Raw genomic sequence first — 16,585 nt, 5'->3', positions numbered from 1 at the left:
TAATAATAATAATAAGCTGAAGGTAGGATGAATAATCTAGAGTATATTGTTTTTTTGTCCAGTGTATTATTTTCGATGGGCATTCTATTTTCCTAGGTTTAATACTAGAACTACCGAGCATTTAATACGATTAATATGGAATTCCCATAGAAATTGTAACAATAGATTATTTTCAGTTTCCTCAGGCATTCATTATAGTACTGAAATGAAACTATTTTCAAAATCATTTCAAATATTCAATGCTTCGAAGATATCAATAATAGCGAAACAGAAAAACTGAAACCAGTCATTTCGACTGCTAAGTGGTTCTAGTGTTAGAAAACATTCGGAGAACATAGCACAGTTAGAGACTGAAATAGTGAAATATTTAGAATGCATCATATTTCCTTTAACACTAGACCCACCGAGCATTTAACACGATTAATATGCAATTCCCATAGAAATTGTAATAGATTATTTTCAGTTTCTTCAGGCATTCATTATAGTACTGAAATGAAACTATTTTCAAAATCATTTCGAATATTCAATGCTTCGAAAATATCAATAATTGCTAAACAAACAAATCGAAACCATTCATTTCGACTGTTACGGTAGTTCCAGTGTTAAGCGAATTCACATGAAAGTGTTTTAGGTTAGGAAAAGTGGAAAAGTTATTCGAACAGCCGATTTTAAAGGCTTCACCCCGTATATCGGAATCACTTTGACGGTTCGAGCATTGCTTTCCGCAGGATTTCTTCCCGGAGGAGTTCTATGTAGATGCGAACGATGACTGGTGAAACGGGCGAAACCCGTACTAAAGTCTGATCCTAGCTGGCAACAGTCGCCTCGGAACAGATAGCAGGTTGGTATAAAGCACCGGCATACAAACTGCGCCCGTTGTTTTGCCACCGATTACTTCTATTTTATCTTTGATTGATACGTTCGCGAACAGAAACTGCACGTCGAAGTTTGCCGGCGTACAACCCAGATGTTACACAGATGATTTTTTTTCCAACCCGGCATGATGAAGCGGTTGTCTAGGGATCTCCTTAAATAGACGACTACCGTGAGCCGGGCATCAGTATAAGTTCTTCCGGGGAGCTCTGATAAAGCTAATTGCGATACCGGGGGAAACCCTTTTCAAAGCACGCCGCTTCGTTCGAACTTCCAACGAACGAAATTTCTAACGGTTGGAGCATTAACATCTTGAAAATTCGATTCTCGCGATATTAACGTCGATGAGAACACGTCATTTAGAGAACTATTAACACTATTCCTACCGTGACCACTCAAATGACTGGTCTTTAGCACAACTTATATTTTTTAATATAGAATGAAGTTAATAAATAATAAAAAAAGGTGTGAATATTTGAAAATGTTTTATATTTTAGGGGAAGTCGTGAAGTATAAAGACGATTCAATTACGTTGTCTATAGGAAATTCTAATCGAAATTTTAAAAACAGTCATTTGATTGGTCGCGGTAAGAAACCTTCAACATATGAAGCTAAATTACGTATCAATTGCTTAATTAATAGAAAAAGGGAAACTACGTCCTGAATTCTTGCTGTTCGACTAATAACAACATTTTTTCGTGAGTTAAACTATGCCGATTTCCCGAATGATTTTTAGTTTCTCTGTTAGTTAAGCTGAGTTAAGAACGACACGTTGCAAGTTAATAGATTCACCAGTTATTCTTATCAAGCCCCCTTCTATCGAGTAGCGTCATCTGTTATCAGTGTCAATGTTTGCGACGAAAAACTGTTCGCGGAAGGAAAAACTGCAGATTGAAGCAACTTAGGAAAGATTCCGCTAACTCGCGATAAGAACCTTATCGCCTTAATTAATCCCACAAAGTGACGACGCGACCCAAGATCATTTTTATTCAATCCTTCTCGTTAGAGTCTCTGAACTTCCACGAACATAAGGATTTCTCGTCAAGTCGACATTATACTCCGAACAGTGCTATCTTATAAATATCTCCGAACACGCGAAGGGCAGTGACACAAGACTGTCAATGTCGTCTTCGTTAACACTAGAACTACCGTACCAGTCAAAATCACTGGTTTCAATTTTTTAGCAATTATTGATATCTTCGAAGCACTGAATATTCGAAATGATCTTAAAAATAAATAGCTTCATTTGAGTACTACAATGAATGAAGAAACTGAAAATAATCTATTGTCACAATTTCTATGGGAATTGTATATTTATCGTATTAAATGCTCGGTAGTTCTAGTGTTTAAGGAAATTTGATGCTTTCTAAATATTTCACTATTTCAATCCCTAACTATCCTATGTTCTCCGAATGTTTTCTAATACTAGAACTACGTAGCAGTCAAAATGACTGGTTCCAATTTTTTTGTTCAGCAATTATTGATATCTTCGAAGCACTGAATATTCGAAATGATCTTGAAAATTAATAGCTTCATTTGACTACTATAATGAATGTCTGAAGGAACTGAAAATAATCTATTGTCACAATTTCTATGGGAATTGCATATTAATCGTATTAAATGGTAGTTCTAGTGTTAAGCTTCAAATCGTTTTCCCTTCCGCTGCAAGACAAAACGACAATAACAAAAACCATACTAATAAATGACTACAAATACGAATTGATTATCTCAACAATCAATACACAAGATCCATATCGCACGATCAGGTTTCCACGAACTCTACCCTCTTATTCGCGATACTTTATCAGCTAATTCGAACACGTAACCGGACAAAGTAGTGCGCCGATGTACCGGTGAATTAAATATAGGCTCGATCCTAATCGCACAAACCGTCGGCGCTGTGGGCGAATAATTTTCTACGTTGACAGCGACATAAATATTTCGTGCGGTTCCATTAACCGGCAATAATGAAACAATTAATCGGTTCGGATACTTTCCAACGGAAACGTACGACCGTAGACTCTCGGTACTAGCCGCGGTACTAGGACTCCTAGTCACCGGTAAAAATTTCGTTCGTTCCGACAACTGCTTAATACGTTATAGACGAGCCATTAAATTTCCATAAAACAGGTCTCCCTGTTATTACCGACGGGGGTGGCCTGGAACATATGGTTCCCGGCGCATGTACCTATGAATGGCCGTTGCTTATTCGGCTTTCGTTTTGTTGTCTCGGGGCGCCCTTAAGTATATTAGTATTACGCATGACTAATGGGAATAATGAAGGACGCGATTACCGGTAATGCCGTACATTACTTTCTGTCTGTGCGCGAGGAACGGGACGCGAGCGCGCGCGTTCCGCGTTCGCCACGGCTGGAATAAAACGCGCGCTGATAGGTTAAACGTTTCTATTTGCTCGACGTCGCTTGCTTGCTTACTTACACGCTTTGCTACGCAGGTCCCAAATTTTTAGGGTACGGTCGTAACTGCCTGTAACTACTTTTGAAGGCTCGCCAAGAAACTTCGCCGCCATCACCTTCCCGCAGTGGCCCGTTAGAGTGTGCTGAAGCAGAAACGGGAATGTCGTTTTAGAACATTTACCAACACGTTTTGCGTGATAATAGGATATTCGGTAACATACGTGACGTGTTAAAAAGGATTTACCAGTGATATTTGCCGGCCGAATTGCATTGCCAAGCGCATATTCGATGTTGCGGGATATTCCACGGATAGGAAGCGTCGTTAAACATTCCCCGGTAGGCTGAATTTCATTCTTACCGATCACGCGAGGAGACAAGCGAATTTTTGTTCCGGGCAACGCCGCTGTGGGAATGTTTCGACGATATTTATCGGTTTTTTATACGCAGAGTGCTGTTCGACGGTGAAATTCTATGTAAAAGCGATACGCGTGGTACGCATTAAGGAAATAATGTTCATTCCATAATAATGGCAGTGAATAATTTAATACAGTGACCGGAATATGTTATGTTAATGTCGATGATACGTGTGTAGACGAAATAAATGACATGATTATAATGCATGTAATTCCAGTATTAACCTTAATCGTAGGAGGTCCGTAGTAATTAATATCTGTAAATATAATGCTTCAATCTTCGATGATGTTTTACGGGAGGATACAGTACAACCACGTTACATTACGTGCACCGATTATCCGGACGTCAATACATTTTACATATTAATTATTCCGCACTGGATCCCATTGTGATTGTATCCCATTGTTTCGCGTCATATAAAATTACAGGAAAATTCGTTGGTCGATTAACGCTTACACTTCCGTTAAAATTGTATTCCGATCGATGGGTGACTCGCGCTTCTATGAACGTTCGCGAACTGTGCATCGTCGATGGGTCATTCCTCGCCATACGGAATTATTGTAAAACCATATTGTAGTGTCTAGAATTTTTAGCGTAGGTTAAGGTATTTTTAAGAAGAGCGAATGTAAGAACGAGTGCGAGCGAAGGACAGGCTGTAAAACGGTCGAGGGAAAGTGGCCTGCGCAACGTCGCGGACCCAAGACTGCAGGGCCAGCTTTCCAGGGGTGCATCCCAGTGTTTCTGATGACTGCGAGTGAGAAGAATGCTTGTGGGGGAGAGAATGATTTTTGGGAGAGAATGTGAGAGAGTTGCGGGAGAGTCGTGTGTTGGCCTACGTGGCATTGAGTTGTACTTTTTACGTGTTGTCCGTGTTGTTTCCATATTTTATTAAATACATATATTTATTCCTAGTTCTCGATTACTCAAGATCCATCTTTCCATTACCTATAATATGGTAACACTATACTACGATCACGGATTATTGGGTAAAAATATGAAACAGCGTACGCTTTTGAACGCTGAAAAATGAAAATGGCAGTAGCGATGAAGTTAGCCCGCACATGGCCTGTCCTTTCCTCGCTGCCATTTAATGGTAAAGAATTCAGGCGTGACGTCGACGAGAGGGGCACAAACAACTCGAGGGGTTCTCTCCTGTAAAGGGGACGCCATGAAAAAGAAGACTTCGCCAATTTTAAAGTACACGGTCGTCGGGGGCTCTTGAAAAATGTCCTAATGTAAATTAATGGCCCGGAAGTTTAGCCAGAAAGGGTCTAACGTGAAAGAAACACAGGTAACGCAGTGGCCACCTACGTTATACGATCCAACCAGGAACTTTTTCTACGAGGAAGTACAAAGGAGAAAAGTGAACCGAACTATACGATAATCTGGCGTCTCCGGAAGTTGGTCGAAAGCGTTGAGGCGAGTCTGCGGTTCCTACCAGAAACATTAACACTAGAACCACCGAGCGTTTGGTACGATTGCAATGTAATCGCTATGAATATCGTACTGATAGATTATTTTTGGTTTCTCTAGACATTCATTATACTACTCGAATGAAACTATTTATTTTCAAAGTCATTTCGAATATTCAATGCTTCGTAGATATCAATAATTGCTAAAAAATCGAAACCAGTCATTTTGACTGGTATGATAGTTCTAGTGTTAAGTTTACAAAAAGCTGACACAACACAATGGAGAACGCATTAACGAAGGAAAAAATTGAGAAAAATAGTAAACCCATTAGTTGAAACCTATTTATGACTTTTTCCATACTTTCCCGAAACTTTTGCAGCAAGCCATGTATTGCCAGTAACAAAGGTTCATTGAAATTGTCGAGTCGATGCAGCATTTTATTGGTTGATTATCCCTTTTTCACGTGATCAATATAAATTAATTGATACGAGAATTAAAACTTTGCCTACGCAGAAGAACACTGAACGGTTTTTACTATGCGCTCAAATATCCCACTCGACTGGGTATGAGGTTGAATTTTTTAATAACAAGTGGTGAAACGATCGGGTCATCGGCATTGCATCAATTTCACAGTATTGTGGGGATTACCAGCAAGTTAGCGATATCGAATACCACGAATTTATAAGAGGAAGATTAAATAACGTTTTATGTTGCGGAAACTTTCAGTAACAGACGTTAATTTCAATTTAAATTATATTTTCATAAAATATCTTTTATGGTATTCAGTTACTACGTGCACGCCGGGATTTTTTATGGCGCGCGCGCGTTGTCGCGCTCAGGTTTTGTAATTTCGAGGACTACATCTAGCATTTAACCGCGCCAGCTTTTAAAGTATTATAGCGGGCACTCGGGAAAGGTAAGAAGGATCGCTCATGCACCTTTCTCGGAAGGTGTAACCCAAGATTCAAAATATGCGGCTGATATCATCACTTTTACGAGGAGCCGGCGCAAGGTTCATTGCGGGATGCGTGCCAGATGCGTACCCAGAATAAAGGCAATAAACTCCTCCGTAAAGATCAATCGAGAGTGAAGTGGCAGCGAAATCCGAACCGGACAGAGAGATACAGAAGCAGCTGGGAGAATAGGTTGTGATCCTCCCGGGGCTGTACAAAGGTTCAATTAAAGTCGATAAAAGCACCGAAGAAGAAACTGGTAACCTTCCTGGAAGCAACTAGCGACCACGGTTTTACAACCCGTGCGTTCGTTTCGTGTTTAAGGCGTGTAAGAGCGATGAGCGCCAGCGTTTCGCCGGCGAATACGCAGCCACACCTGTTCTTAGACCAGGAAACGAAGACAATACTTTATATTAAATGAACTGTGAACGTTCGTATAAACGTCCGCTTGTTTCTAGTAATTTTCATAACTGGAATTAAACGTAGAACTATAGATAGAATTAAACGTGAATTCACCTTTTCCGTTAAGGATTCCATCGAATCGGATATTCAATGTTTCGTTGATATTATTCCGGTTAGAAATCTGATTATATAGCACTTGCTCGAATTGTCACTTTATAATATTCAAATTTGTATAGATGTAAACGTTCAGTCGTATTTTTTCCATTAAGGATTCCATCGAATCGGATATTCAATGTTTCGTTGATATTATTCCGGTTAGAAATCTGATTATATAGCACTTGCTCGAATTGTCACTTTATAATATTCAAATTTGTATAGATGTAAACGTTCAGTCGTATTTTTTCCATTAAGGATTCCATCAAATCGGATATTCAATGTTTCGTTAACCCTTTGCACTCGAAAAATTTGTCACTAGAAATATTCAATCTATTTCTATGAGATATAGATGACATTTTTTAAAATTAACTTAACGAGGAATCTATTCACAAAATAAGGAGAACAATGGTATTTGACTTCCACATTTCACGTAGCGACAGATTACTCAAGAGTTAATGTTAAATATGAAATTTCACAATTTTAGAAATCTGATTATATAGTACTTGCTCGAATCGTCACTTTATAATATTGGAATTTGTATAAATGTAAACATTCATTTGAATGATTTAGAAACAAATGATACATGTTTAATAATCAAACGATCGTTTCTAGTAACAAAATATTGATAACTATTATAAATTTAATTCGCTTATAATTAAATTTCACGGTGTGCTTTGCATGGCAGTGTCACAAACGAAGGATAGAGGAGTACCGAAAATATAGCGGCGGTTATAATGTAAACCTGTATCTTTGAAATAGGATCGTACATTGTTACTGTTGCTTTTGTATCGCACTTCGCCGGGCACTGATAATAATTCTGTTATTTCGCAGAGATACGCGCGAATACTGAAGGCAAACATCAAGTTCAATCACCGTTTTCAACTATGAAGAAACAACAGGATAGACCAACACCGCTGTGTTTGTGTATGTTTAGTTCGTTGCTCGATATTATGTTCCGAAGATAACCAAATTATGAACTGTTAACGCGTGCGTCACTGTTATAAATTATCAAACAAATGAGCGTGTCTACGAGAAAACTGATGATCGTAAAGAAACTGGGAATAACAGCGAACTAACATTGAATTTTGTATTCGACGATTACACGCGCGCTACGCGGTTCAAGCTGAAAACGAATCAGTCTGGAATGTACAATGATAATACGATTAACACATTGAACGCCGGGTAATTTCAGATACTAAAAACGCGAGCGTCGGTGATTATACTGATACATTTTTAATCCTTTATACAGTAAAACTATAAAATTTAATATTTAACACTAGAACTACCGTAAGAGTCAAAACGACTGGTTTCGATTGTTTTGTTTCACAATTATTGATATTATAAAATGAATGATTGAAGAAACCGAAAATATAATTATAATACTTGACGATAGAACAATATTTAACCCTTAGCACTCCAGGTTGTTTTGTAACCTATCAGAAACTGAAACTAACTTTATTTAGAAAAATAAAAAAAATAATATATCTACGTTCATTCTAAATCCATAATAATAATACTTGACGATAGAACAATATTTAACCCTTAGCACTCCAGGTTCTTTTGCAACCTATCAGCAACTGCAACTAGTTTTTATAGTACTCCTAGCGAAAATGAGAAATGCTATAACATTCCTTCGATCTTTTATTTTCCTTAGTACAAAATTTGGATGTGGAAAATCGAATAATTTTAGGGTAGTTTCTTCAAGATTCATTGAAATATTTATATTATACAGAGTTCAAAGGGTTAAACATCGATCAAACGAAAATTTCTAACTTACGGAAGAGAATAAGGAATTCGATTTTGTAAATTTTACTTTGGATTCGTGTTACACATATCTAAAATGTTCCATGAATAGGATTAGCAATTAAAAGATAGACTAAAAATCCCGCATTATCGCGGGGCCGGCAATGTGTTACAATTCGTCTAGAGCGATCGAGGAAAATAATATTCTCCGCACGAAAACTCCAGCTGCTCGCGATACGCCGGCTCCGGGGCGAAACCGTACGGGAAGAGCACAAAAATTCAGTTCCGGAGTTCGCAAGGTTGGATCAAATGAATCAATTAGTGGAATTCCGAGACACGGTTCAAGCCAATTTATTCCAGCATCGTTCCCACGAGTGCATGACTCTGATTACCTGAGAAACGCGAGTAGCACGTATGAATGGAGTCGGTTTCATTCACTTTTCATGAACTCTCCTCGGAAACATCTTTATTAATCCTGGGCGTTTTTATCGAACGGATTATGCGCGCGAGATTAATTGATCCTGCACCGAGAACAAGATGATTCATCGCTAGCCGGCGTATCCGAGTAAACGTTTAATTTAAGGCCGCCTAAATGGGATGGCGCCCGACGTTAGATCTAGATAGAATTTCTTGCGGAACCGTGTGAGAAATTGCATGGCTCTTTTTCCTATGGATGCTAAAGCTGAACGGCGGATACCACGAAAAGCGAAGTGTATTCAGGTTCGGGTGAAAGTAACTTCAAACGCGAACGGCGCTCGCGCGTTCGACGCCCGTTGAAAGTTCTAAGCTGTTATTTATCGTGCGCGATCGAATCGGCAGATAACCCGAGTAAAGGTGAAAACAATGAAATTCTGACGTGGGTCGTTTAATGGAATCTACAAGCGGGCGTATTAGTTAGCCCGCGATCGTTCGTCACTCGGCGGAGATTAGCCGGGTAAAGATGATGGATAAGATGGTTCCGCATGACTTGAGCGGCGCTCGAAAGTGCTGCAACGAATAAAGCTGTACCGCTTCGTTACCACGGGGACACGAATAAAGTACACTTTCAAACGACGGTTCCATTGGCAGTGAAAATAAATTCTTGTACCATTGCAAATGGCGGAGGAAATTATTGCAGGAACAAGATATTGGATATTTTATGCTACCATAAAATTCTGAAATTCCAAAAACGACTGCATCTAATATCGCCGTAATATATATGTATGTTATATTTAATGCAGTGTACGTAACTGTAGATATAGGCGGAAAGAAACTAGAATTTTTTATTCGGTAGTGCGTAAATTATCAACTTTGACCGAAAAAAAAGTACTCGTGTGTTCGATATAAATGTCAAATATAAAATATAGAACTATGAAGAGTATTTTATTAGACCATTATGGCAAATGATTAATAAAAATAGTATTTTGGAAGCCGACGATCGTGACTCGAGATTTTTCCCAAGTTCCGAGTAAATCGCGTTGCGTGAAGTATTTAGGTAAGAATCGAGGGATTACGAGGAATATAAGACAAATCGAACTTTAACCCTTAGTCCTATGTCGAGTCAGACTCGATTCTATTTTATTGCAACCTCTACCTTTAACAATTTTTTCTATATTTATCTGCAGCATCACAATTGTACCAGTTAAAGGTAACGTTTCAACGACTCCCAAATATTCTTGAATAAATAAATAGAGCGTGATATTAACCCTTAGCACTCCAGGTGGTATTATAATCTATCAGCAACTGCAACTAATTTTTATAGTATCTCTAGTGAAAATGAGAAATGCTATAACATTCCCTCAATCTTCTATTTTCCTTCTCAGTACAAAATTTGGATTTGTGGAAAATCGAATAATTTTAGGGTAGTTTCTTTGATTCATTAAAACATTCAATATTATAACTGGTGCAATATTGGAGCCTACAGAGTTCAAAGGGTTAAGCTGTCATTGAATGAAATAACGTCGACGTGAACCTCAAACTGAGAAATCAAGAGCACTTGACCGCAAAGGGTTAACGTTAATTATATTCATACGTATTCATCGCGAATACAAATTCTTTTATTCGAGCGTTAGGCTGGTACAAGAAACGCGAGCCACCATATACATTGTTCGTGAACACCGAAGACATTCTCTCTATCCCATTAACCCTCGAACGACACTGTTATTGTAAAAATAATAATACTCGGACGTTATAAAGCAGTAAAACCGCGTCGCGCAATTCATTCCGAGCCGGGAACGTTAAGGGAAACGGTGAATAATTTTGTTTTCGAGTATCTAGGTGTCCGCGGTGTACGCTGACACTTTTATGATCACATTCATAAGGATCTGCATAATCCTAAATCGAGCAGTAAGTGCCCATATACCGACGTATATTGCGACCATTATATAATAATATCGAAATATTCTAATCTCCATTATGAAAGATACGCCGAGTCCAGAAATTCAGTTCAATCAAAGCGGCGATACCGCTGAAATTCTAAAACCAGACGGCCGGGTTTTACGACAATTATACTCCCGCGCCGGTTAATGAATCAATAACTGTGGGAACGCGTCCTTAACGGGACCGCGCGGAAATATCTCATCGGTGTAACTGATTTCGCATGACACGGTCGGAACGAGGAAACGAACTTGAGCCAGTAACCCAAAGAAGTTTAACCGTACGCCATCGCGACGGTATTCCGGTTTCCTCGCGGATGGAATCCGGGCTCGGTGACCGGCGAGGAACAAAAGCGAGGGAAGGAAAAAAAAAGGAGGGAACCAAGGAAAACAGCCGGGCGTCGTTGAACGCGAACAAATCGGCGGGGATCGTTGACGGAAACGCAAACATCGGCCACTTTCGCGGAGAACATCGGTCCGCGAGGGAACGACCGGCTGGCGGCGCGCGTCTTCGACTTTAACCGTTTGAGTGGCACGAGCCTTCGCGGAAATCTCATCGAAAAGTGTTAAGCAGTTACGTACTTCTATTTTTATAGAGAACAATTCGAAATAATGCGATCGTTGCGTTTATCCATTTCTAAGCAGGTGATAAAATATGAAAAGAAACGATTAGAAGGAAGAAGATTGAGTAAACTGAGTTTGATTCTATGAACTGATAGGTTGGCACTTTTAGGCAGTATATTGGAGAAGCACGGTCGGTGTTTGACACTCAAACGGTTAACACTAGATGCAATTATAAGAAAAACTGGGGGCACGAACGAATTAGACCTAATAAGATCGCAAAGAAGCATTTTCAGTTGGAAAATTTTGCGATCTGTAGAATCATTCGTCGTAATATTACTTCGATTATGTTCCGTGTAATCGTGTTTAGCTCGAGATGTTCCATCTTTGAATAAAATGGAACCAGAACGATCATAGAAGTCCATTGTTCAACTAGAAATTCCTTAACACTAGAACTACCGAGCATTTAATACGATTAATATGCAATTCCCATAGAAATTGTAATAGATTATTTTCAGTTCATTCAGACATTCATTATAGTACTGAAATGAAACTATTTTCAAAATCATTTCGAATATTCAATGCTTCGAAGATATCAATAACTGCTAAAAAATCGAAACCAGTGATTTTGACTGGTACGGTAGTTCTAGTGTTAGAAAATATTCGGAGAACATAGTATAGTTAGGGATTGAAATAGTGAAATATTTAGAACGCATCAAATTTCCTTTAACACTAGAACTACCGAGCATTTAATACAATTAATATGCAATTCCCCTAAAAATTGTAACAATAGATTATTTCAGTTTCTTCAGACATTCATTATACTACTGAAATGAAACTATTTTCAAAATCCTTTCGAATATTCAATGCTTCGAAGATATCAATAACTGCTAAAAAATCGAAACCAGTGATTTTGACTGGTACGGCAGTTCTAGTGTTAAGCAAGGTGTACACACGACGGGATGCGTGCACGCGAACCGGGGCGGCGACGGTTCTACGACGTTCTCATAGTTCTTCAGCGGCACTTCGTTAGTACAGCACCGCGCGACCGCGCGTTTCCGCGAAGCAGAATTCCGCCGGCTAACGCGTCCTGCCATAATTACATCCACCGAGGGTACACCGGCATTTTCGTTTTGATTGGCGAAGCCTGTCGCGAGCAGGGGCTCACCGATACTCGACTCGAGAAAAGGCCGGGGGGCCGCGCGTACCGCTTCGCGACCGCGCGGCGCAGCGCGGCGCTCGCAAAAAGACACGTGACTCGGCGACATCGCGAAACGCTTCGAGCAAATCGTCGGCCGCCGTCCCACCGATACAAAACCCTGGCCGTTTTACTGGTTTTCCGCGACGTTATAGCGTGTTAATCTATTATTGGCCCTCGCGCTCCCGAGGAACACGCCGCGGCGGTGAGTTTTTGCGCCGGTCGGCGACGAATATTAATATTCGGACATTAGAATAATTTTTGCTCGATCGCGTCTGTAATTTTGTCCGCGGCGGTGGGGAGAACGCGTTTAATCCGTTGTTTTATACTGTCGATCGGTTCCCGTGGCGGGGTTTTCGAGCCTCACAGCTTACCAAACGCGAATGGTAATCGTTTCCTCCGAGCGGTAACGGAAATAATATTTTACTGTTATCGGCGTGTACAACAAACATGGCCGAGACTTCCACTTTGCCACTCATCGCATATTTGTTCCGTTTAATAATTAAACCTATGCTATTTATGGGGGCGTATCGAGCGTTCGAAAGGTGTTGGGTTTAACCCTTTGCACTCGAGAGGCGCCTTTCAGTCGCCATTGATCTGACCCACAACTAACATAAAGAAATAGCTAAATTAAGTAACAGGACTATTTTATTTCGATGTTCCATGTGTCGATGCATTATAGAAAAATTTAACATTGAAGTCTAAATTTTACCATTTCCATGGGTCAAATCAATGGCGACTGAAAGGCGCCTCTCGAGTGCAAAGGGTTAATTTAACTTCCATTGTTGGAGACTGTACGTTTCAAAGTATCTGCGTCCGCAAAGGGTTAAGGCGAACTTTTTCCAGTTTCCTTTCCATGCTTTCGGGGAACAATACAACCTTGTTCGAATAATACGACCTTGAGACGACGTCGAACCCGAATGTTCACACCGAAAGAGGCGCGCGAGCTATAATGAATTCTCTATTGCTTCGGATCACGAACGCGGGCATCGCGCATTTCCACGTTCATGCGCAATATGTTCAACTCTCGCGTATCCTCCACGGTCCGTTTTTACGTTACGTAGGAGCTAGTTAATTATCGGCCTATACTCCTTTATATTACGAAGCGAATCCGCTGGGTCGTGTGATTTTGATTCAGTGTTCATGGGAGCAGTTTTGAGTTTGTGACTGATAGCACGTTTAACCCTTTGCATTCCATTTGACACGGCAGAATTGTGATGTTTGATATTTAACATTAAACTTTGTATGACGTGTCAATATGCGAAATATTGAAAAAAAGTAACGTTCTTCCTGAATGGATGCGCGAATCCTGTAAAAGGCAATTTTAGAAAATCATCTCCATCTTATTAGAAAATATTGAATATTTTCAGTGAAAATCTTCTGGAGTGCAAAGGGTTAATACTGGAGCCACGTGATAAATATTTTCAGTACGAACTTTCCGTTGTAAACTCGCGATTACCGAGTTATCGTGATAATAATTTCCAACAAAACTAGAATCAGTTAACATCGATTGCCCCGAGCAAACTCTTCTCTTACAAAAATGATCCGAGCCGACCAATTTGACTCGCCATACTAATTTCCGCGAGAATAAAATGACGCGGACAAAGCGTAAAATCGTCCCGAATCAGTGTCACCGAGTTTTTCACGCGTACACTCGCGAAAACAGTTATAACGTGCGTTTCGCGACACATTGTAGGCGCGCGGTGTTCGCGGAAGTCGCGGCAGCTAACTGGTTAATTCCTACAGGATTGCGCGAATGCAGCGGAGGCAACAAAGGGAGGAGTTTGCCTCTGTCACGTTATGAAAACCAGCCCGCAGCGTCGATGCACGGCGAAATGGCTGCGCGACAAAAAATGGTGTGGCTCGTACAGGGCGTGAGTCATGGTACATAGGTACTTCGACGCTTTTATCGAAGAATACTTGGGTCACGCCCAAGTATTCAACCGGCGGGCTCCTTCAAACCCTTTAGCTACAGCCTAGTCAACCTATATTTCCAGGGCTGCAATGGCAGAAAGGCGGAAAAAGCTATTTCCCTTTCTTCTTTCTTACAACGGCTTCCGTTCGCCACACTTTTTACCGATTCCAACACTAGTTGCTGGCCAACCCCTCGACTGCCTCGATCGCAGTTATGGCCGCGCGCGCGCGCGCGTGTATATCGGAAAAATAAGGGAGGCCTGGCCGACTCTGCCTCCGTAATAAATTACAAACTGACGGGTAAACATTCTCGTTTAATTAATCTCATTAGCCGACCGCTATTTACCGAAATTGAGACATTCCGGCCGTTTCGAAGCGGATTATCATAACGGGACGTTAATAAAGATATTACTGTTATAATTACGTTGTTGAAAGGCCGGCCGTTCGATTGTGCGTCGATTTATAAATTCACGTCGGGGCAAACATCCGCGCGCGCGTACTAATGTTTTTAAAGCGTCCACCAGCGCCGACGGTTTTCCATCGGTAATGAATAGATCGCGTGATTTCACGTGAATTTAACGTTCTTGCGCCAAGAATCGCGGGATTAAGGTAATATCATATTTACATGTGTATTTTACCGTCGATCATGGAAAATCGACAGACGGAACAAACCCGTTTCAGGTTTTTTGTTTACCTTACGGTGATTCGAATCTCGAATGCGCTCTCGCGTGAGTTACAATCGAAATTCATGGAAGTCTCGAACGGAGTCTTGCTATAAAGACTCAAAGTTCGATCGGTTATTCCGATTCGCGTGGATCGTGGGTGCTAATCCGTCTGACGGTTTCTCAGGGTTAATCTTGCCGATTGTTGTTACTTTTGTCAACGCGAAAGGTTCAGGAATCGGCGGAGACTGGCCCGAGTACGCGTAGTATAAACCCGTTCATTGGTTCATCAAATCAGTAGTCAAAGATAACACTTGAATATTCATACTTGGCAGCAAGCTACGGCTGCGGGTTTCAGGTCGCGTTTAAACCTAAATCAACATTGTATTATTCCGAGCCAGGCAAGAGTGATTTATCCCAAGGGACGGGCGAAAGGTACATTCCGAACGTACGTACGATTAAATCCTAAGTTACACGACGACCGCAATTATACGCTGGTAATATTGTGCAGCCGTGCTCAATGCGCCGGGATAAAATAGCTGTCTGATATTCGTAATGACATAAACGGTTATGAGCCGCAGCTTCGGGCATTACACACTAACAAGATTATAAATCGATATTATTGCTGGTATTTTCTGCGTTTATTAATTGAACCGCGTATCGGAACGTCGCGTCACGGATTCTTCGGCGTACGGACCCGGGCGCATTTCGATCGTTAATTCTAGGAAGATCTAATCATCAGATTTCTATATAATTCCGTGTAATTTACATTAACGGCCTCGTTTAATTTAATTTCTTCATTTGACCATGCCAGCGGACTAATGAGCACTTAGTTAAGGAACCGTCCAAACAGTTTGCTTAATTTCTTGCTTCCACGACGGCACGGGAATTACATTCGTACATGTATCCCGACGATTACCGGGTAATTTACAAGGTATAACATCGATAGATTTTTCCGAATGCCGCTGAGCAGAACTCTTCTCGGTACCCGATTATAAAGTACAATCGCTAGATACCCACGGAACCAGATATTTAACAGAATACCTCGAACGAGTACCGGATAAATGCACCGCGCAAAATATTCCCTTACAGTTATCGCGTCGCGATGTTTCAGAGGTAAATAAAGTCCGTACTTTTACAACCGATAATTCAATTTTATTCCCTTCTATAAGGCGACACTGCGAAAAAGAACGTTTCACCGTTAATACCCCGAGCTCTAATTAATACCAATTCGAGTAGAAACGATCGCGTCGTCGAACGGAACAGCTGCAGCCGTTCGAGCGGCGTCGTACGTTTTACGATCGGGTAAAAATCTCTGTTATCCGGACACCCCGTAGTTAACATGTTACCGGTAAGTAGCGGCCGGCGCGGATCGCTCGGAGAGTTCGTCTACCCGATAGCAACATCTGGTAACAAGTATTTGTTATCGATAACAATTCGCGAGCCCCGAACGAATTCACCGTATCATCGTGACGGCGCGGACGTATCTCGCGGAGCGATTTTCTACGGCCGTTCTCCTCGTGCG

General features: G+C 40.8%; 1 protein-coding gene across 2 annotated transcripts in view; it reads right to left on the bottom strand.

The window, feature by feature from the left end:
- LOC116429211 (autophagy-related protein 16-1-like) overlaps positions 1–16,585 on the bottom strand; it is a 332,302-nt gene that overhangs the window by 51,175 nt on the left and 264,542 nt on the right. For both annotated transcript variants that reach the window (XM_076366004.1, XM_031981895.2), the window contains exon 2: positions 3,313–3,433. In XM_076366004.1, the coding sequence (XP_076222119.1) occupies positions 3,313–3,433 (121 nt within the window). The remainder of the gene's footprint in view (positions 1–3,312; positions 3,434–16,585) is intronic.

The sequence above is a fragment of the Nomia melanderi genome, chromosome 3 (genome assembly GCF_051020985.1).
Source record: "Nomia melanderi isolate GNS246 chromosome 3, iyNomMela1, whole genome shotgun sequence".
NCBI classification, from domain to species: domain Eukaryota; kingdom Metazoa; phylum Arthropoda; class Insecta; order Hymenoptera; family Halictidae; genus Nomia; species Nomia melanderi.
Note: the sequence above shows the minus strand (reverse complement) of the source record. Positions and strands in the feature narration are given on the sequence as shown.